The sequence below is a fragment of the Thunnus thynnus genome, chromosome 22, assembly GCF_963924715.1.
Source record: "Thunnus thynnus chromosome 22, fThuThy2.1, whole genome shotgun sequence".
Lineage (NCBI taxonomy): Eukaryota > Metazoa > Chordata > Actinopteri > Scombriformes > Scombridae > Thunnus > Thunnus thynnus.
The window spans coordinates 21,254,148-21,276,783 of NC_089538.1; the positions used below are offsets into that span (position 1 = coordinate 21,254,148).

Genomic DNA, 22,636 nt, shown 5'->3' on the forward strand with positions numbered 1-22,636 from the left:
GACAAAGTCAACTTTTCCACTCTGGTCATGTTCAAAGCAAACTGAAGGTAAAAAAAAAAAAAAAAAAAAAAAGACTCTCCAGACTTGTGAGGTAACTACAGCGCAGAAAGAGATGTGAAATTAAATTAAAAAATATTGGAAGCTCTTTTTCATCACATCTGCTCAATTATGACTCAGTTCATCTTCCTTCTTCCTTCTTCATCTAGCGGAACGGACTTCCTACATTCTTCATTTGTTTCCATTTGACCCGTGTTCGCTAACTCGGGGACTATTTAAAGATGAAAAGACTTTGATAGACACAGACCCCTGCTCACACACACACACACACACACATATATACGCACGATAACAAACATGTACTTCAGGAAATCCCGTAGAATCTGGGTGGATTAGTCCGTCTCATCTAACCCTTCCTGTTCGGACTGTGTGTGTGTATATATGTGTGTGTGTGTCACATACAAGCTGTAATTGACCCAAAGCACACGATGAAAGGCCAGGACCATAAGCCTGTCTTGACCCACACACACACACACACACACACACACACTCATAAAGTAATGTAAATGTGAACATGCTGAAACAGACACACTAACCCACATCACAGCACTTTTTTTTTACCACAGTGTTTGTGTGTGTGTGTCCTTATCTGCCTACATCCATCTATCTGAAAACATGCTTTGTACTAATAAAGCTTAAACTCCCAGAGCAGCAAGAAAACAAATCCCTGACTTAACCTGCTGAACCCTCAGAGTGCTGAAAGACTGGAGGAGGAGGAGGAGGAGGAGGAAGAAAAGAATTTTAAGTAGGAGGACAAGGAAGTTGAGGAGAAGAAGACATGAGGAGATGGAGAAAGGAAGAAGTGGAGGAAAAACAAGATTAAGAAGGAGGAGGAAGAAGATGGGATTAAGGGAGAAGAGGAGGGAAAGCAGAAGATTAAGAAGAAAGTTAGGTGCAGGAGGGAGCAAAGGAGGAGCAGAGGGAAGAAGAAGAGGAGAAAAAGGAGGATTAAGAAGAGGAGAATGAGACAAGGAGAAGAAGGAAAAAGAAGAGGAGGACGAGGAGGAAAGGGAGGAAAAGAAGGAGGAGGAAGATGAGGTAGTAGGAGAAGGAAACAGATGAGGAAAAGGTGGAGGAAGAGGGGGAAACACAAAATGAGACGCAGCAGGAAAAGAAGGTATAGGATGAGAAATAGAAGGAGAAAAGGAGGAGGAAGAGGAATGGGGAGGAGGAGGAGATGCGGAAGGAGGGGAAAGTAGAGGGGATGCAAGGGAGGAGGAGGAAAGGAAGAGGAGGAAGAACAGAATGATATGTGGGGGAAAGAAGAAGTGTAGGAAGAGAATCAAGAGGAAATACGAAAGGATGAAGGGGAGGAAAAGAAGGAGGGACAAAGCTGAGGAGGAAGAGGAAGGAGAGTGGAAAGAAGAGGAGGAAGAGAAGGAGTAAGCAAATAAATAAGATGGAGGTTAAAATTCACAACTGAGGTGTGAAGATTTGTAAAACTGAATTGTTCAAACAACTTTTTAACTGCTAAGAAATAAACAGACAACAATTTTCCCCACAGCACCTGAAGGCATCATATGTTCTGCAATTTTAACTTTTTTGATACTGACATTTCTTTTTCTGATTGTACTTGAAGGCAGCACACGTAGCAATGACATACAAAGATGATTAAAAACAATTAATAATGAGTGAAAATTCCCAGTTTGAATTTTTAGGATGATAAAGTTTGACCGTTTGAGTCGCCGCTGTCTGACCTGACTTCAACTCACAGCGAGCGGTAAGATCATGTTTCCACTTTTTAAACATGGCGGCGTTCCGCGACTGGTTTTTATTCTCCTTCTAAACAGAAAGAGAGATTAAAGACGTGACGGAGGAGTGACGAGGACGCGGACAACACATGCTGTTGATAGACGATGAAGCGCAGATCTAACAGGAAAGGCACAAACAGACACACACACACACACACACACACACACGTAATGTTAGAGGAATCGCCAAAGCTCGAGCGTCGTCGTTAATCTGTACAAAAGAGTGTAAACTCATCAGATCAAGTTCACTGCTGCTGTTATCGTTCAACTTTAGGAAGATGACAGAATAATAACATGAAAATCAGTTCAGTTCAGCCTCATTTCACTTTCAGAAACATGACGTCGTTCTTCATCGTGTCAGCTCGTTCGTGTTCGTCTTTCCTCGCCCTCCGTCATCACTGTGTTCCCTTGGCTGGTCCAAAAGGTCCCACCATCTTCATGGCAGCATAGTTCTGCAAGATTAAAAACAACAGTAAAGAGAGAAAAAGAAGAGAAGATTGAAAAGGTTATAAAAATAATCTTTCGTAATCTCTCTTCAGGGTTTTTTATATCATTTATTCTAACGTAAAAGACACATAAAGATGGATTTCTGTTGTCTCTCTTTCTCTGTTTTTCTCATCCACATCATCTTAAAGGGGACATAACATGCTTTTTGTGATTTATATACTGTTATTATGTCAGATTGTCAGATGTCTATGTTAAACATGGTCAATGTTTCAAAACTTGAGGTGAATGAATGTAAAAATGCAGCCTTCATGTCAAAAGTCAGGGCTTCAGTCTGCTCTGAACGCTCTGTTTGCAAAGTCACTTCTACTTCCTCTTCGTGATGATGAAGTTGCTCAGGTTGTTCCTCTCATATTTCAGATTGGATTTGAGCTTGAATATGTACGGATGTATTTGAGGAGTCTACATTTCGAGTAAAGAACAAGAAAAAGGTGTGAAACTTTGACTACTGTTGTTTGTTTATGTAGCCTTTGGAAGTTAACCAATTAGAACAGAGTGGGCTCATCAGGAGGCGGGCCTTAAAGAGACAGGAGCTAAAACAGCCTGTTTCAGACAGAGGCTGAACTGAGGAGCTGCATAAAGAGCCAATATAAGATAAATAAGGAGTTTTTGATCTGTAAATCATGCAAAGATGTTCCAGTAGACACATATAGACCTGGAAATGTCCATGATACATCCCCTTTAATTTCTTTCTGATTTGTTATCCTTTTAACATTTCTTATATAAATTTATTTTGCCTGTTTTGGTCGTTCCTTGTATACACCATCTTGGCTCCCTTCCTCCCTGCATATGTCCATTTAGATCTGTTACAGTATGTTTCTTTGACATGCCATTTGCCATGATTTGGAGGATAATTCCAGTTTATTCCAACTTCAATCTAACTTTTATAAGTTTTGCAATGTGGGATTATTAATGAAAACTGTGCTTCCTTTTGGATTTTCTTCCAAATAAAGTAGATTAGATATTCTGTCTAAACTGTTGGCTTGTTTACAACTATCAGACGTTTAATGAAGGGGAGGAAATGCCCAAATAAATCTTTTAAAAAAGAAATGATGAGCTAAACACTTAAGCTCAACAACGCTGTTGTCACTTATAATAAGCAGACTTAAACTTGCCGGGAAGGAGTAGAGGAAGACGCCAAGGAAGAGGAGGATGAAGAAGAGGATGATGAAGAGGATGATTAACCACTTGAAGCGCCTCCACAGGATGAACTTGAGAGTCTTATAGGGGGAGGAGAACCACAGGAAGGAGGTCTCTGGACGCCTGGGAGGATGAGGAGGAGGAGAGAATTAGAGACCATGTTTACTGTCAGTGTGTATTTTTAGGTTTATGTGTGTGTGTGTGTGTGTGTGTGTGTGTGTGTGTGTGTGTGTGTGTGTGACTCACTGGGGTTCCTCCAGGTGAGGGTTCATGTTGGGTTCGTCTCTGCCGAGGCCAGCCGGTCGCTCCTCTTGCTCCTGTTCCGTCACGATCTCCAGAGACATCTCCACCTTCCCCTGAAACAAAGACAACAAACACGCAGCGTCTAAACTACTGTGTCTAATCATCTGTAAGGTCCAGACAATGCAGAAAGAGGCAAAACAAAACTAATTTGTTTGTCTTCTCATGAAATAATTGTCTCTTAAAAGCTTGGCAAAGTGACTACTTGCAGGGACAGTTGGTAAGCCACTGTCGCTGGTGAGCTAACGGCTAACAGGCTAGCCATTCGGAAACATGCTAGCACTAATGAGTCACACAGTAGCTTCTTTCTAATTTCTCTTGACTGTTCAGTTGACTCCACTCTGGCATTTTGTCCTCAACATTGAGCATCCTTTGATTCAATAAAGAGTTATTGAAGAAAGGGTAAAAAAGCTCCCTGAGCCTGCTAACAGTTAGCAAGCTTGTTAGCTCTGTCGCTAACAGAAGAATAAGTTGTTTATTTCTGTTTATTCAAAAGACGTATTTGTTCCACTGACTCATAAATGTCTGCAAACAACTCCTATGTTGTTGAGCACTTTATTAACTGACAGAGGAGGTTAATAAAACTGGATGACGCTACAGTACGTTAGCTTCCTCCATTTTAGACTCTCCAGCTCCCCGTTCCCCCAAAGTACAGTCAATAATATGACTTGCTATCAATCAGTTGCACAAATTTGCACGTCAGGCTTCACTAAAGTTTAAGTGGACTCGCATATGGTAAAGATTCTGTTGAGTTGATTACGATGTATAATTTCAGTTTTAAATGCTGGTGTGGTCCACACCAAAATAATCTAATGTTATTGCACAAAGTGGAAATGAAAAAAAGCATGATTGGATATCACATCAGGCAGCAACCTCAAACTGTTTTCCCATTTAAAATGTGTCTCCCTGGAAAATTTTTATATATTTTTTTCTTTTCTGACACTAGGTGAGATGGCTGAATCCAATTCCATAAAGAAAAAAAGAAGAAGAAAAAGAATAGTGGACCTTTTCGGGCAAAAATTCATCCATTGTTCAGTTTGTTATGAAATTCACAAAGAATTATTCAAGGTTAGAGCATGAAAACAGAATAGAGGTTTCTTTTGTATATTTATGAGCGTCTCTGTGTGTGTTTACTGATGAAAGAACAAGTCTGAGTGAGTGTTTCTGTGCTCACAGCTATGATCTTCTCTCCGTTCTGGTTGCAGGTGCAGGGCCACCATCCTTTGACGGTCTTCTGTTCAAACAGAGACACCAGTCTGTCCGCCGGCTGGTCCAGCAGCTGCAGGTTACACTTCTCTGGAGACTTGGCCGGACGCAGCATGTGGTTCAGGTCCATCACCAGGTGACCTAAAGAAATATTAACATTACTTTCAAAGGCTGGACCATAAGGACCACATAAATCATGAAAACCAGGACGACATTTGACATCGATAAACATTAAAATATTGTTTTATGCATTTAAAAACAGTCTTGTCTGGTTCAATTCTTCCCAACTTTTGTCAAAAGCGACTTACTTTTTCCCCAAGCGTACACACATATTGACAACAATTTCGGGTTCAGAGTATTGCTAAAGGACACTTGCACAAGAGGAGAAAGGCATCAAACCACAGTCAAACATACACCTTTAAATCTGAGAGGTTGTAGAGGGAGGATGGGAAAGCTGAGGGAAAAAATCTGTCACACAAAACCAGACTATCCACTAATATTTTCTGTCTGAATATCTAGACAATTTATTCTTCTTCAGAAATTATTAAAATAAAACACTCCTTGCTTGATTACGCAACTAGCGAGGAGGGGTTGCGAGTACAGAAGACTTGTCTGTCTTTCTACAGTATCTGTGCATGGAAACTACAGCGCAATAAATCCTGGCGCTGAACTTTGAAATTATAAATACATCGTGATGTGCAAAAATCATCCGACAGCCTTGTTGCTGTCTTGTTGACGTCCGTCACGTTGGTCTGAACTGTTAAAACTGTTAACATGTGCTCAGACTGAATGCAAATGTAAGAGTCAGTGCACATTAAATTGCCTATAAACTAAAGTGCAAAGAACGGGCATAAATGTGCCCTGGGTGGTGAGTGAGTGAAGAGAATTTACATCTGTGAGACTTGAAAATTATTTCAGTCTGCGGCAAAAAAATTTGAGCTTAATCTGAACGCGACTTGGGAGAAATCTGCTGCTTTGTAGTGTCAATTTATAGAGCCAAATTGGATATAATGAGTCCCAATTTACATAAATAGTGTGTCTCTCTTATTCATAGTGAGTGATATTAGTTTTATAATATAGAGTTTGTGTTGCAAGTGGTCTTTTTTTTGTCTATTTCTATATTTCAGCAAGGTACCGAGTTCTTCTTCTTCTTCTATTTAATCAGGAAATACATCTGGTCTTGAAAGAGAAAGATCCACCAGACACAAAATGTTCAGAATAGCAAATGTGAAAGCTTGTGTGAATTTCTATTGCCTGAAACTGGACATGGATTTCTATAAAAATGTCAAAAACTGTTACTTGAAGATGAAAAAACGATCATTTTGTACATTTATGAAGATGAAAAGACACAAAATTAGACAACAGATCTGTAAAAGTCATCAGTACCAGCCATCCGTCTAACCTGTTTTTCCGCCACTAATAACTGACTCATGAGTGAGGCGGTGATGAAGGGCAGTTAGTGTAGTTTTGATCAGTGTTGGCCTTTAGTTTAGAGGGATTGTGGGTTGACAAATGGCAGAAGGGAGACTAGACGTCCACTGGAAGTGTTTTTCCAGAGTTAGCTGCAGTTTGACAGTGTGACCGTCGGAAAAATGGCTCGTGTCTGACCCTCACACCGTGCAGGAAGATTAACAGTCAGCGGTCCGCGCTGACGAGCTGAAGACAAGTAGGAATGGAAAAAATGCTTTGAGGTGGCCACACACCCGCAGACCGTATGAGGTGAATAAACTCGAGCGAGAAGAGAAAGCGCTGCAGCGGCGGAGAGGGAGATGGTGACAGACAGGAACAGATCAGAATCTGGATTCCTCATCTTCCTCCTCTCACACCGCAGGCGAGCGCTCGAGTCTACAGAGAGCGTCGTCCTCCCCTTTCTGTGGCAAAAGAGAAAAATGATGAAACGAGGCAGGAGGAGTGAAAGAGGAGAGGCAGGGCAGGGTGAGTTATTTTCGAGGGGACGGGGCTGGGGCCGGGGGCAGCGTCAGGGGTGAAGGAAAGGCAGAATTTTGACAGCTTGAGTCTCGAGAAAAAAAAATAAGATCAGCCCTTCCTCCCTGTGAAAGTTGCCGACACAGTGGAAATGGAAGAGCGTTAATTCGAAAGATAAATGTTATCACAGTAGTTTGTACATCGCACATATGGTTCCCTGGGCGGATTTACCACCTAAGCCGTAGCCAGAAATTAGGGAAAAACTGTCTAAATGTCATGCCCGAAATGAATTAAGTGTATTGCTACAACCTAAAGGCATGTATGTGTGTTTAAATAGGTAGGAACATGGGGAATAAGGGCCCATTTCCAGTAAAACTTTTAAGTATTTACTGAGCCGGCTGTGGCTCAGGAGGTGGAGCGAGTCGTCCACTAATTGCAGGGTTGTCGGTTCAATCCCTGGCTCCTCTTGTCAGAGTGTCCTTGGGCAAGAAACTGACCTTCAAATTGCCTTGTGTGAATAAAAGGCAAATTGTAAATAAATATATTCCATTTCAAATTTTTTTGAATGAATTAAAATGGAAGAAAAGGGAACAAAAGTTTCACAGAGGTTTTAGAAAGAGATTTAACTGGGTAGTTCCACATTTGTTTGGACAAAATTGTGTTTATAATACATCTTAAAAACACTTATTTGACAATTTGTTCATGTGCATGTATCATCAATGTCATTGTAGTGATGTGATTGTGTTAATTTTAAAGACTGCATCTACATTAAGTTATTTTTGTGTAATCACGTGTGTCTACAATGTGTTTCAATGGAGCCGAAATTACACTTAAGTTGTTCTCATTTACATATTTTTCTGTTTCTGTTGTCAGACAACGGAGAAAATATGATGTAGTTATTAATTGCAGCCAATAAACATGGCATGTTAACCAGGAGTCATTCCCAATTACTTTATAACTGTGAAATCCAGGTGAATTACAGCAGCTCCGTTGTGTATTTGGCTACACTGATATTTAAAATGAACGATCACAGAGAAGGTTTGAGGGGACATGTAACTGCATTCTTAACTTTATTGGCGCACAGCCAATGACCCTCTTTGGTAGCTTATGTTATCATTTCGCGAAAGCTCTGTTCACCCCGTAAACACTGAAAAAGCAAAACGACGCTTTAAGATACACACTCTAGTGCATTTTGAGGGGAGAAACAAGCTGATTTAGTCTTGACAAAAGGCTGAAACGGAGAAAAAAAAGATGTTTTACAGATTTAATTAGCTAAGTGTGGACATACTCTACACACATACACACAAAAACGCACACACTCAGTCAGAGCAGTATGTTTTACCGAGGTAGTCATCAAAGGAGAACTTGTCATTGTCCCAGATCTGGATGGTGAGTCTAGGAGCCAGTTTGGTCTCGGCTTTATCCATACTCCAGAAATGTTCCTGCAGAAAGACCAGAGAGAACTGGTTTTAACAAAAGTATCTAAAATAACATCTATGTTCTTGTACTTGAGGACCCAAAGGAGACGAGTCTAAAGCCAGTAGATTAGCAGTAACAGTGCAGTTTAATCTCAAAATATTCTTATAAAATTAATTCAGAGACACAACAGAGAACAATAATTAGTCTTAGAAGCCGTCTTGTTGGAAACAACGATGTGAGGAGACGAAAACAGGATCACTTCCCCAAATCATGGCGAGTTTACAACCTAGAGTGACATTTAATCACTTAACCTTAACGACATAAATTACATGAATGTCACTGTTACTTAAAACAGTCCAGTCAGTGTATTTTTACACATTTATCAACATCATTTAAAAAAAAACAACAAGTTGGACTAAATTTAACCTGCAGTTTCCTGCCAGAATATTAACTTTTACATACTAGTTACACAAACACAACACAGTGATGTAGTAAAAGAGGAAAAAAAGAAAATGAATTACATATGTTAGCAGTCTAAACATCCAATAAAACCCATGTTGGTCACTCAGATCACCTTCCAAACATGATTTAGCTGCTGTAGGTGAAATTATAGATTTTTATTGGTATCATTATTATTATTAAATTGCCTATTTTGTTTTTTTGGGCAAGTATTTCATTGTGTTTCAGTCTCTTAATCATTAAATCTCACACTAACATGAGCCTAAACCTCAACTTTTAAACAAACGTTTTAGCTTCTATCTCTTTATGTAATGTTTACTTTAAAATGCAACGTACCAGTTGTGAGATATATCGTGCTATAACTGGAACGTTGTCATTGACACTGTTGCTGTTTATTAAAAAAAAAAAAAAAAAAACCCTTAGAAACGGTGATGAATGATGGGACAGCAGAGAGAGAGACGCTCTGGGAAACATGTTGGGAGGCTCCTCTCAGAGTTTGGAGCGGCACTCCATCGACACATCTCTCACTACATCACCACTTCCACACTGGAGCTGTGTGTGTGCGTGTCTGAATACACACACACACACATATCTGCACAGGTGTACCTATTATCACCTCTGGTAAATTCACACTAAACTGCCAGACACTATCTGATCCTGTCTCACCTTCCTGCTAATGGGCTTCACTCTGCAGCTGGTGCACACTCCTCAGCTTTCCATTCCCTCATTTTTTATTTTTTTTTTTTATATCTGCGCGTGAGACTCTTTCGCCTCTTGTTATGCTGATAAAAAATATGGCTTTTCGCACCTGAAACAAAATAGGTCCCCCATGACTTGCAGCGAATGTCAATACATCACCGTAATGTTCCTAAAAATACTCGAGAGTGAGGAGATTTTCCGCAAAAACTAAAAGCTGCACTTAGCAACTTGACTTAATGGCAGCCTGAATTCCCTTTTTTTCCCTGAATTTGTGGATTTTACTATAAACCAGTACTGGCGATGATCGATTTATAGCAAAGTGAGGAGAGATAAACTTTTGGCTAAACTGTAAAACAGTTTTTCTCTTTCTTTTCACAGTCTGTCGGTTTAAGAAACAGTTGTGTGTTTTGTATCGTCTGTTCCCACATGCTGATATCCTGCCAGAGTCCACTGAGGGAATCCACTATGTCTCAATTAGTAGATACAAGATGCTCCGTCATGTCGGTCTGTCCATTCGTTTCCTGACACTCGGTTACCGTGGTAGCAGCCAAATCAGACACCCAAAAATCACTTCAACTGGCCTCTGTTTAATGCTAAAGAGCAGTGTTTCTACTCTGAGCTCCTTCCAGACATCTGAGGTCTGATGATACGAACCAAAGATGTGAAAAACCTGAAAGTCCCATCAAGGTCACTAAGGTCCACTGACCAGTTGTTTCTGGTTGTGGGGAGATTCGTAGCACCTAAACTCTGGAAGGAGTTGCCTCTGCATGTTAAGACTGGCTCCTGCACTGCCTGCTTTTAAAGCCCCTCTTAAAACACAGTTTTATTCCTTGGCTTTTAACTCAGTATGAGAGTTGCACTGCTTTGTTTTTTTTTTGTTTTTTTTGTATTTTTTATTGTGTTGTTTATGGCTTTTTGTTATTTTGATCGTACAGCACTTTGGTCAACTGGTGTTTTTAAATGTGCTTTATAAATAAATCTGAGTTGAGTTGAGTTGAGATGTAAAACGCGGCCAAACCGAACAGAAAAGAACAATGAGCTGCTCCACCTGTTAATGAGCAGCCATAGATATGATATGATTTATGATGACAGACACAAGAACTATCCAAGGGATAACATGTTAGAATGAAAACACTTATTTCTAAAATGGTCCCAAGATGTTACAAGTTATTCAATATAAAACTAAACACTAAAATCCTGAAATCTAAAAACGCATCACCACAATTTAAATAAGAAACAATAACACCCACAACAAAATACAAGGACAATTTGATAGTTTAAGTACAAAATGTCACTGAAGGTTTCATTATAAATAAGTCCTAACCCCTTTAGTTTGTAACTGGATGTGTAGAGGAAGACTTGTTGAACTTCTGGCTATATTACTGACTTAAAGGACTTTATATGAACAAACACTGACCCATGAGGAGGAGCGTACGCATTGATAATATTGTACATATGATGCAGTGTCTGCTGTTCTACTCTGGGCAGCAGTCCTACCTCTCTGAATTCGTCACTACCAAGTTCAAGGAGATGCATTCAATAAATACAGAATAATATTATTATGCAGAACTTGCAGTTTGTTCCTAAATCTGGCTGTGAAACCACTTTACCAAGCAGAACAAGTATAATCAGAGTGACACTGCATCAATGATGATTTGTTAAAGGGGATATAACATGCTTTTAGTGATTTTCTTTAATTTATTTGCTGTTATAATGTCAGTTGTCTACTGTATGTTAAACATAGTAAGTTATACTGTAACTGTCACATGGGAAAGACTTTGTATGTGGAAAACAGCTGCCGGGCGACAACTGATAAGTCAAAATCAAGTGAAATAACACAGAAGACTCTTATAGGGGACATCACTATGTATTACTGTACTATATATATATTCTTTTTACATGCTTTCTATTAAGCTTCATTCGCAGCAGCGTCCTTTTGTTATACTTCGTGTGTGTTTTCAGAATTTAACCTCACAAGGTTTACGACTCATTTTTTCCTGATATCTCTCTGAATATCCTGCTCAAAACATCAGTGACCTTAGATTCGAAACTGCCGAGAAACGTGCTGTAATTTTACTCTCGATCGCAGGAATCATAAAAGTACAAATAAAACTTTAAGTAGGGCAAACTGAGCGTTGTGTTGTTTTTTTTTTTCCTCAACAATACATCTGATTTGTGCAAATATGCACAAATGACGAATGGACTCCTCTCTGGAGTCTGTGTAATGGCTTCACACTGACTCTCTAAATCAGCGTCTAAATCCACATCATGCTCTCACACTTCATAACAACACACACAAACAGTGAGAGTAAACACACTACACCCTGTCTGCCTTTGTGAGTGTGTGTGTGTGTGTGTGCTAAAGCATGTACGCATGTCAGTGTCAATGTATGTGTGTGTGTGTGTTCGTTCACCGCTTGGCTCACTTTATCCACAAACTCTTTCCAAGTACATTAAGTTATCACTCCAGCTGTCACAAGCAGGGGTGGGACGCTGCGAATGAGTGTGTGTGTGTGTGTGTGTGTGTGTGTAAAACTGCTCTCTGCAATATCTAACAGTATCAATCAACTTCTATTCTGTAGCCAGACTTCTAAGTACAGAGTCTTGTTCAGTCTTCTCCCTCATTTCCTCCATCTATCTTTCTCTCTCGGCTATTTCTCTCTCAAATCAAATACGCTCTATTGGCGTCAACGTAGAGTCACGCTGTTGCCAAAGCTCAACTGCATATTGTTAAATTTAATGAATATGTACATTTTAATAAGAAATAAAAGCTAATCAGTAGATTATTTTAGACCATGTCTCTCACTCCTTATTCAGTGCTGTTGTTTGACGGTTGTGCAGTAAAGTATCCAATGTGTCCGCCACTCAATCCAAGCAGCTACTTCACATATTTAAACATTCTTGATGATGTGAAAAAATAGGAAATGTGACTAAAAACAAGCTTTAAAAGTGAGGATCTTTCCTGAAATTATTTGCCTGCTAAAATCGAGTCTAGTCCAAGCACAGTTTCATCTTTTTATTTGTTATTTATTTGTTTGTATAGTGATATAAGGCTTGTTTAAGAACTGCTTTTATGTGTTTCATTTGGATAATTATGGATGTTTCTTTTTCATATGGACTTTAACTATGATTGATATATTAATATTAACAACAGATGAAATGTTCTCAGTTCAGTTCTACTGTTTAGAGCTTTTTTAGCGTCTTTCCCATCACCAAACAGTTAGCAACTAGCTGGTGAACATAGTTATCAGCTAAAGAGACAGATATTCTTCTTAGGGGTTGGCGAAGACCAAAACAGGACTTCAGATATGTTTATGTGTGAATAAGAAACTGTTAGCCAATGTTATATTAATTATATATCAATTATATCAATTTTATGAGGTGATAAAACTATGTCGGTGTTGTGTTTTTAGCTTGTTGCGCTGCCCCCTAGTGGCCAAAAATCAGTTAATGCAGGTTTAAAGACTGACATGATGTAAATAAACTTTATAGTGTAGATAAAACATTTTTAGATACATTTGACTTTGAGGTTTTCAGGGAGTCCAAGATGTTAAATTTGGGGTCCAAAAACTCTCTGAGACACCTTATATTTTGCACATTGTATTTATTGTATATAAATATGTATGAATATATATACAGTTTGTATCAGAATTTTGATCTAATTGAAGCCAGAATTCAGAGGAAAAAGTCTGAATTTGAAGGTTAAAGTCAGACTTCTTAGAAAAACACTCACTACAGATGGTTACTGAGCTGAACTAACAGAGTTGAAAAGACAACAAGTGCAGCTTTTCCCTCCGCGTCACAGTTTGCACAACATACTGTATATCAGCAGAGTGTTGATAGCGTTGTTGATCAGTCCCTGTGACTCAGTGATTATATCACCAAGTGCTGAGGTTTCTGGCTTCATAAACTCGGTCTCTGGCTCCAGGCTCTGTTTTGGAGTAAAAGCTCTCCACCCAGCAGCGTTTTATTTAAAACTCCCTCTCGTCTTTTTCGGCTGCTCTCTGATTGAGGATGCTGCTACGAGCGAGTGAACACCATCGTAAAACATGTGGGCCGCAAACGGCTAAAGAGGCTGGTTCTCGGGCCAAAAAAAGCAAATGACAGCCGTGTTGTTATATCGGATTTCAGTGTGATGTTATTTTAGCTCTTCACTACATGTTTCTGTTGGGTCTCAGAGATTCAACAACATCTAACTCACTCCTCTCCTTTTTTTGTGAAAATGTCACTGAATTTTTTTTGTTAATTGCAGGCGACTGTAGATTATCGAGGAGGGCTGCAGGGCGGACCTCCCCTCTGAAATCTCTCCTGAACCGACCGACACCAGGTCCTCAGGTCCAAACTTTGAGGTCTGGACTCCTGTTGGGTCTGTTATTATCGCCAGATTATAAATGACACAGATGGAGTTTTTGCTTTGGTTTGACTGGATTCATAGAGCAACTCAAGCTGTGTTGAAATGCAGCAAAATACTTTGTTCAAAGGGCATTTGCATTATAATTTCACTAACTTCTCTCAACATGGTCAGAACCAGTAACATCTGGCTTGCTTTTGGTTGCATCAAGGTCATTTGGATTGAGATTGGACAAGTACAAAACAACACCAGTTGCAGTTATGTAGCTTGTCTTATATAACAAAAAAACGTCTGAGTTTTGGATGGATTTGGGTCAGACAGTCGAGAGTACTTTCCAGTTCCAGTAAACTTGTTGGAGCCTTGAAGGATAAGAATATTGGCGAAATACCATCAACGAATTCAATGAAAAGACCAAACCCAACCATGTTTTAATCTGTCCCTCAATACATTTTGACGTCTCTACCGTGTCTGCAGCACTCAGCCCCACCAACTTTGGTTTCTACTGACAACATAAATCTGTCAAAACCGGTCGTAAATAAAAGGTTTATTTTAGAAAAAAAAGGCTCAGTAACTTCTTTATTCCAACAGCTACTTGTTGGAGACTTGTTGGAGATGATATAGGCTTTGAGTACAAAGACAACACTTGTTCGTTAGATCAGTCGTCATTGTTGGTTTTGGTCTTTTTGCGGCATTTGTTGACAATCGCTTCCTCCCTCCTTCTTACCTTCCTGTCGACGACACACAGTTGCTCTGCTGGTAAGTAGTGGAAGGGAAACAGGAATCTGTAGTTGAAGTTTCCCTCTCCGCCCAGAGAGCGGTAGTGGACGTCGGTCTTCAGCTTGTTGTTTTCGTGTCCGTCGAGCCAGCTGAGAAACATTTGACGCATCGTGTTATTGTTCATGTAATCAATACACTCATGAGAGAAGAAAGGTTTATTTTAAAATCTGAGAGAAGGACGACAACTAGTGTAAAAGTGAAATAAATAAATGATGGCAGATTGTTTTTACCCTTTTACATAAATGTCGCTCATCTTCTCCCCGCTGATGCTGACATCATCCAGGATGACATCACTGGTGTTCCAGATGATGCAACGCAGGAAGAACCTGAACAAGAACCAGAACACATTAAAACTGATTACCGCAAAATATTGATGGGTTTATTGGTGTATTGATTACTGTTTGCTTATTGACAATGTGAAAATGATTGAATGTCTGGGTGACCAACTGATTGATTGATTGATTGTAAGACTGAGTAAAAGATTGATTAACTGACCAACTGGTCACAGCTTAGTTAATTAACTGATGTACTGATTGACTAATTAATTGATATTCTGACTGATTCACTGACTAACCAATTGATTGATTGATATCTTAATTGAATGACTGATTGACTGACATATTGGTTAATTGGCTGAGTGATTGACTGATTGATTGGACATGTATTTCAGATCAGATCTCAAACCAAGATCAGTGTGTCACCAGTACATTTGATACGTGTGCGTGTGTGTGTGTGTTTTCCTACTTCTTAGCCTTGCGTGGTGTGACATTGAACGGGGGTCCTGGCGGTCCCAGAGACTTGGGGAACAGGTCCACCCACATCATCAGACGACCCTGACGAACAGTAACGACAACCAATCAGAAGGCAGAAATGGACACAAAGAAAAAAAACAAGAAAAAAGAAGCTAAAAAGCCAAGAAAAAGTTAACAACAGAAAGAAAACAGACACATATGTGATCATATTACGGGTGTATTGTGTTGAGAGTGTGTGTGTGTGTGTGTGTGTGTGTGTGTGTTACCTGCTCTATGTCGGGTTGCAGTGGGTTGTACAGCGGTCTCATCTCCACATGTTCAGGTACCAGTTCCAGTTTCCTCAAGATGTGAAGGGACAGTCGCTCCTCAATTGGGCCGAGATGATGTTTAGGCACCTGTTTGTCCTCTGAAAACACACACGCACAAACACACACACACACACACACACACACACACACACACACACACAAACACACACACACACACACACACAAACACACACACACACACACACACACACACACAAACACACACACACACACACACACACACACACACACACAGGCATATAAAGCAGCAAATCAAGGTTTAAGTGTAGGTCATGGTGCTCTTTAAATGACTTTTAAACCTCTCAGAGTGGAAAGTGGAAATACAGAATACTGGGTGGACTGGGAGGAGAGTGGTTCTCAGGAATTATTCATTATTCACACACGCACACACACACACACACAACAATAACTAACACACATATAAGCTGTTCATTGGTCTCTCCATCACTGTTGCAGCTGATTGAGGAAAATCTGCGTTGCTTCCAAGGAAAATGAAAATATCAAGCAAATGTCAAAAGTTTATGACTGTAAACTTAGAGTCACCTCGACTGTTAGAGGAGGAGAGAGGAGACAAAAGGAGAGGAGAGGAGATGGGAGGAGACAATAGGAGGAGGAGGAAAGACAAGAAAAGAAAGGAGGACCGTAGAGGAGGAAGGAAAAACAGAGGAGAGGAGAAATAAAATCATAAAGAAGAGGGAAAAGGAGATGAAGATGGAAAGTTGAAGAAAAGTAAGAGAAAGAGGAGGAGGAAAGAGAAAAAGAAAGAGAACATGAACTAATTAAGAATAAGAAAAAGGAGAGATGAAGGAATGAAAGATAAGGGAAGAGGAAAGGAGAGTAGAAAAGATGAGATAAGGATCGATGGGAACAGATGAGAGTAAAGAGGAGATGTGAGGAAGGTGAGTGAAAGAAGGACGAAAAGAAAACTTGGGGGAGAGAAGAGAAACAAAAAAAAGTGAGGTAGAGAGAGAGAGAAAGAGAGAGAGATAGAGGAGGGGAGAAAAAAAAAACCCCAGAAAACTCGAGGAGCGCGGCCTCTCAGCCAGTTAGCGACCGCCTTTGACGGACAGCAAGCTGACGCACGGTAACCGCGGCAACTGTGGAAAGAGAACGCAGCGGCGCTCCTCGCTAACCGGGAGACAACCACGATGTTGACGTTGGCTTGTCCCCACACACACACACACATACACACACGTGTACACACACACAGACACACACACACACAGTTGTACCATAAATCACCAAAACGACAACCATGACCTTGCATCGCACCAGCCATGGAACATATACGTGTGGGTTCAATGTGTGTGTGTGTGTGTGGAGGTGAAAATGAATCTTGAATATTTATCTCATCGCTCCACTCTTCAGGTGGTCCTGTGGTTTAACTCCCCCCTTCCCTCCCTTTCTCCCCCTCCATCCTCCTCCTTTCCTCCCCTTATCCTCCCTCCCTCCTCCCCAAGTTCTGCAGTTTTAGTAGATGTGAGGCTGCAGAGGAGGAGGAGGAGGTGGAGGAGGAGGAAAGGAAGGCTGGAAGGAGGTAAAGTGATGGGGTAAAGAAATGGAGTGAAAGAGGAAGAGAAGAAGGAAGGAATAGGGTAAAGGGGAGGACGGGAGGAGCGAGGGAACGAGGGAGAAAAGGAGGGGAGAAAGCAAAGGAGAAAACAGGTAGGAGAAATGCAGAAAGAAAGGAGGAATGAAGGAGAAAATGAGAGACAGAGGGAAGGAGAGAAGTGGGTTCAGAGAGGAAAGGGAGGTGTGAATGTTGAAGGGGAGAAGGAGGAGTAAAAGAAAGGATGGGAAGATAGAGGAGAGAGGGAGAAGAGTAAAGGTGATAGGAGAAAGAATGAAGGAGAGAAAATGAAGGGGAAGACAGAGAGACAGGATAAAGGAGATGACAGGAAGGAGAATTATGGAAGGAGAGAAGGGGATTTAGACGAGGAAAGGGAGGGATGAAGGGTGAGGAAGACAAGAAGAGGAGGACGGAGAAAAGAATGAAAGAGAAAGAGAGTTAAGAGACAGAACAAGAAGAAACTGAAAGGGGGGAGAAATGAAGGAGAGAAAATGAAAGGTAAGGAAAAGGACGGAGGGATGCAGGAAGGGATGAGGAGGAGGAGACAAAAAGGGGGGAAACAGGACAGAGATTGTGAGAAGACAGGAGTGAAGAGAGGAAAGAAGAGGACAGGAAAAGAGGGCTTCTAATATGACTGGAAAGAAGAAGAAAGAAAGAAAGAAAGGATTGCAGAAGGAGAAACGGACTGAGGGAGGCTGCGGGGTTAAAATGTAGAGAGCAAGACAGAGAGAAAGTGTAGAAGGAGGGAAAAGGGGGAGCGAGAGAGGCAGAAGTGAGATAGAAGAAGGAGTAAAGAAGAGGAGGGATCGTAAGAGGTCGGTTTAAGGGAAAGAGAGAGAAGGATTGAGAATTGATTGCAAGAGGAAAGAAGATAAGAAGAAGGGAAAAGGAAGAAGAAAATAAAGGAATAAAAAGAGCAGAGAGAGAGAGAGAGAGGGAGGGATGGGTGGGGTGGGAGTTCGGTGCAGAGTGATTTATTTGCTGTGAATTTACTGAACGTGTAAGAACCACTTATACACACACACACACTTATACACACACACTTATACACACACACACACACACACACACTTATACACACACACACACACACACACACACAAAGTCGCGGATGATATAAGTCTGTACAGTTTGTGTTTTCATTAAACTAAGTCTTTTTTAATGGTGGAAGGTCTGATGGAGTCTGAGTCAATCAGCGATGTACTGAAGGGCGTGTGTGTGTATATGTGTGTGTGTGTGTGTGTGTGTGTGTGTGTGTGTGTGTGTGTGTGTGTGTGTGTCCAGTGGCGCCAATGACGCCCTAATCGAACTACCCTGCACTTGCCGCTTCCCAGCCTCCCTGACTCTCTCTCTCTCTCTCTCTCTCACTCTCGCTAGTTTTGTTTTCAGTTTTGGCTTCAGTGGTACAACACACACACACACACACACACACACACACACACACACACACACACACACACACACACACGCACACACTGCTAATGCATTAAACAAGTTTAAGTGGATAAGTAGCATAAAATGGACGGATTACTCAACAAAATATGATTAATTCACTGAAGTTTTTGCTAAAATCAGCACTCGCCCATTATGAGTGAATGAGCTTCCTACTTGCTGTAGCTACAGTAGTGACAGTGTTTACCACAGGTCTGATGGTGTTGACTGAAACTCCACAAAAAAAGGACTGAACAGCTTACTGCAACACAATCCACTGTCGAAACAATCTGACTTTATGTTTATAAGTGTATAACGTCTCCCCGCAGCCAGCAATCAGATACAAAAACATCTTCTAATAACGTCTAGGGCCTTTTCTTGAGGATGCTTTAATGCTTTTAAAGACTTTTCAAGACAATTGAACACTTCAAACTTCAATCCAAATGTTTAAAAATGAAGAAAACAGAGAAAAAGAACACTTTAAACAGGAGTGCCTGCCATAAATAACCACATAATAAATACGTTTTTCCTTCATCTGTCTTTTGTGCACTTGAGAATGAGATAGAAACTATGATATATTTGCTTTTCACTATCCCGTTCTCATGAGCATCATGGCTGCCCCACATATCCTGCTATCCTATGAAGAGTTTCATTGTGCACGTCCTCAGAAATCAATGTTACATGTCTGCAAGCATTAGACTTTGCAGAAAGCGTTGAAAAGAAACTACTCTATGATGATTTCTGCTGTGCAATCAACATAAACACTATAGTATTTCTGTGTGTGCAAGGATGATTTGTCTGTCTTTACCGTCTAGTGACGCCTTCATTCCTCCAGGTGCACACAAAGTATGTGAACAATTCCTCCTCATTCAGAGCCCTTCATAATGCAAGTAATGTAATGTAAGTGATGGGGGCCAAAATCCACAGCCCTCCGTCTGTGCAAAAATGTATTTAAACATTTATGTGAAGCTAATCTCGTCCAAATGAGTCAAATCAAGTAGATATCTTTCAACATTACAGTCTTTTTAGTGCCAAAGTCCCTCTTTTTGTTATTATTATTCCACCGCAGCTCAACAGGGAAACACTGTCCGAGGAAACACAAAGAGGAGAATTTAATGCTAAAAACACTGTAAATGTGGCAGATATGCACTTGATATGACTAACTCAAACTGCTGAAGTCTCATATGAGCTTCAGATTAACTTTTAAATGCATTTTTGAGAAAGCAAGCGGGGCACGCTGGGAGGTCGACTTTTTTTTATAAGGCAGAGGCTTCAATTTCAGGTCACATCTACAAAAGTTAGAGTTCAGGTGGAGGTGCTTTCAGTCCTCACATTTCTGTCTCTGCACACAAATTTCTTTAGTGCCTGTTCGTTATTTATTCATCACTCACCAAGGTCTGCAGCGGAGTAATCGTCTCCTCTGAAGTAGACTACCTCGTTTCTGTAGACAGGCTTTTGCAGGTTTTGTCGCTCACACACTCTGGCCAGTAGCTGCCTGGGTGTCAGCTGGTCTCGCCACTGGTTTACCCCCGATCTAATGGGCGAGAGACAGAGAAAGTGAGTGTGTGACATAAAGGAGTGGGGGCAGGGAAGGGGACTGAGTTTAACCTGTTGACTCTAAAAGTAGAGAAATGATTCAATTTATTTATATTTCTATCTAATTTTATCTTGGGAATACATGAACCATAAAAGAAAACAGTGAATAATGGAAACACACAGTCACTCATCAGGCAGTTGTCTACTCACACACAGTAGGACTGCGGCAGGCCACACATGGCTCCGTATTTGGACAGGAAGCGATTCTCCAGGTCGATCACTGTCTCTCCGATCTTCTCGTCTTTGCTCAGCATGTCGTGGTCATACAGCATCACCCGAAGGTCCTTCTCCACCGGGAGCGAGCAGGTTAACTCGAACAACCTGGAAGAAAAAGAGGGAGAACAGTCAGAGCTTTGATGAAGGCTTCGCAGCGGCATCCCAAACCAGAACATACGGTATCTGGCATCTGGACATCTGTCAATCATATCTAAATACCCCAAAACAGACAAACTTATCATGTCTATCATGTGACTTGCATGACATTTCTAGGGACATGACATTTTGTGATGTGATGATGTGTGGCATGGCGTGACACATGAAAGAACCTGCTCAGTGTATCCATTCTAGTTTACAAAAGGTGTAAAAAATGTTGTGTCATGTCAAGAGTTTTCAGTAGGACTCTCTTGATAGAGTGGGCCTGAGAGCTGTTCAAAGTGTGCAGTCTGAGCTCAGATATGCACTGTGCCTGTGATCTCCTCTCGGTCCTGACGCTGTGATTGGTGTGTGTGTAGCGACCCCTACTGGTGTGAAAATGAAAAAAGACTCAGTGGGAATGAGGAGAATGAAGAGAATGAGATGAAAGAAAATGATCAGATAACAATTAACTTATCAAATAGTGGAAGATGAATACAACAACCTGTTTGATTCAGGCATGAAGCTGCTGGTAGTTTGACTTTACACTCTGTGACGTCTTCATGGAAAACATTGCTTTAGTTTCAATCTGAGTAATGTGTTTGGGCTGGAAGGAAGCAAATCCACCCATCATTTAACATGTTAAATGAGGATGGCAATAGCCTTACGTTTTGGAGAAGGTACAGTGTAGCTGCTTCATTAATATTTTATTGCATGTTTTGAAAGTCTCCAGTTAAAACCACAATTACATGTGACATAAAAAAATAAAATAAAATGACCTCACATAAGTGAGAACCCAAAACACTGCATGGCAACAGGTGGTAACTGATAAAACAATAACTGATATTAAATTATCTGTTATTTTAAAAGTGATTTTTAGTTGCAAAGTGAAGGCAAAAAACGCCTAAACGTTTATTCATTTACAAAACGTTATAGACGTCCATTTTCAGGTACTTTAAACCATCAGTTTGAGAGAAATACTATAGATGTACATAACAAAACCCAACAACTTGACTAATAACTGAAGCTGGCATGGTTATTTTTATTGAGGAAAAGAAGAAAAGTGGGACAGAAAATCAGAAAGGCAGACAGATTTTACAGTAAAGGACTTTACGTACTTTCCAAAGACGGGCTCCAGAGTACAGGGGATGTAGTTTTCATGGTCATTGATTGTCTTTTTCCCCAACGTGATCTTCACATAGGGATCACACTAAAAACACACAGCAAGATATAAATAATACATACATACACATTGTTGTTTCCTTCATATTCATCAGTGTGTTTGTGAACCAACTAATTCATTAATCTGTTCATTAATCAAACACTTTCCTACCTTCCCGTTGGTGTCTTTGGGCTGCAGTCCTTCCGCCTGGATGATGTAGACTCGGACCAAACATTCCTCGATGCCGTTGGGAGGAAGCTTTCTGAACTGTCTAGGGGGAACGGGGACGGAGGGGTCGTCTGGCAGGGGGTAGATCTTAAACATACCCTGGTTGATGAGGGTGGGGGGCGGTTTGTGTGGTCAGAGTGGACAAGACGAAGTTAAAGAGCGGAAATAAAACATTTAAATACAGTTGAAATGAGGAAGATGAATGGAGCTGAACTGAGCCAAATATTACATAGTGAATTGTAGCATAATGTTATGTAGCATGTGATGTGACATGATGTAATGTGTTATTTGTTATTCATTATTTCCTTAACTTGAATTATGATCATGTTTTTATAGTGCATGTAAATGTGATCAGATACTAATTTAAATGTTTTCTGTCATATTCAGTCCTAACTGTATGCAAAGTGAGATATAATTTCCCAGAGAAAGAGAATAAGAAGAATTATGTTCTATTTCTCTCGATACTGAAGCTGTATTGTATTGTAATTTATAGTGAGGAACAGAGACAGACCACTTTGAATTGAACCATCTCCAATATGACATGTTGTGATAGAACATTTTTGACTTCTGCAGTTTTTAACTTGACATTTATTGGCATTTTTATGCCACTTTGTGATGTAATGAAGCA

General features: G+C 40.4%; 1 protein-coding gene and 1 long non-coding RNA gene across 12 annotated transcripts in view; one reads left to right on the plus strand and one right to left on the minus strand.

The window, feature by feature from the left end:
- Positions 1 to 3,100: 3,100 nt before the first annotated feature.
- Positions 3,101 to 22,636, minus strand: part of dysf (dysferlin, limb girdle muscular dystrophy 2B (autosomal recessive)) — a 111,957-nt gene continuing 92,421 nt past the window's right edge. For 6 of the 11 annotated variants that reach the window (XM_067579752.1, XM_067579747.1, XM_067579748.1 and 3 more), the window contains 12 exons: positions 21,952 to 22,107; positions 21,737 to 21,828; positions 20,418 to 20,588; positions 20,063 to 20,205; positions 15,608 to 15,747; positions 15,334 to 15,422; positions 14,820 to 14,915; positions 14,537 to 14,678; positions 8,227 to 8,326; positions 4,927 to 5,099; positions 3,699 to 3,808; positions 3,101 to 3,575 (listed from right to left, as the gene is read on the minus strand). In XM_067579752.1, the coding sequence (XP_067435853.1) occupies positions 3,317 to 3,575; positions 3,699 to 3,808; positions 4,927 to 5,099; positions 8,227 to 8,326; positions 14,537 to 14,678; positions 14,820 to 14,915; positions 15,334 to 15,422; positions 15,608 to 15,747; positions 20,063 to 20,205; positions 20,418 to 20,588; positions 21,737 to 21,828; positions 21,952 to 22,107 (1,671 nt within the window). In that variant the 3' untranslated portion in view covers positions 3,101 to 3,316. The remainder of the gene's footprint in view (positions 3,576 to 3,698; positions 3,809 to 4,926; positions 5,100 to 8,226; positions 8,327 to 14,536; positions 14,679 to 14,819; positions 14,916 to 15,333; positions 15,423 to 15,607; positions 15,748 to 20,062; positions 20,206 to 20,417; positions 20,589 to 21,736; positions 21,829 to 21,951; positions 22,108 to 22,636) is intronic. The other 5 variants (XM_067579754.1, XM_067579750.1, XM_067579751.1 and 2 more) reach the window with 1 other exon arrangement.
- LOC137174461 (uncharacterized) lies at positions 3,738 to 5,045 on the plus strand. Its single transcript, XR_010925367.1, has 3 exons — positions 3,738 to 3,887; positions 4,699 to 4,820; positions 4,958 to 5,045. It is a non-coding gene; the product is annotated as an uncharacterized lncRNA (long non-coding RNA).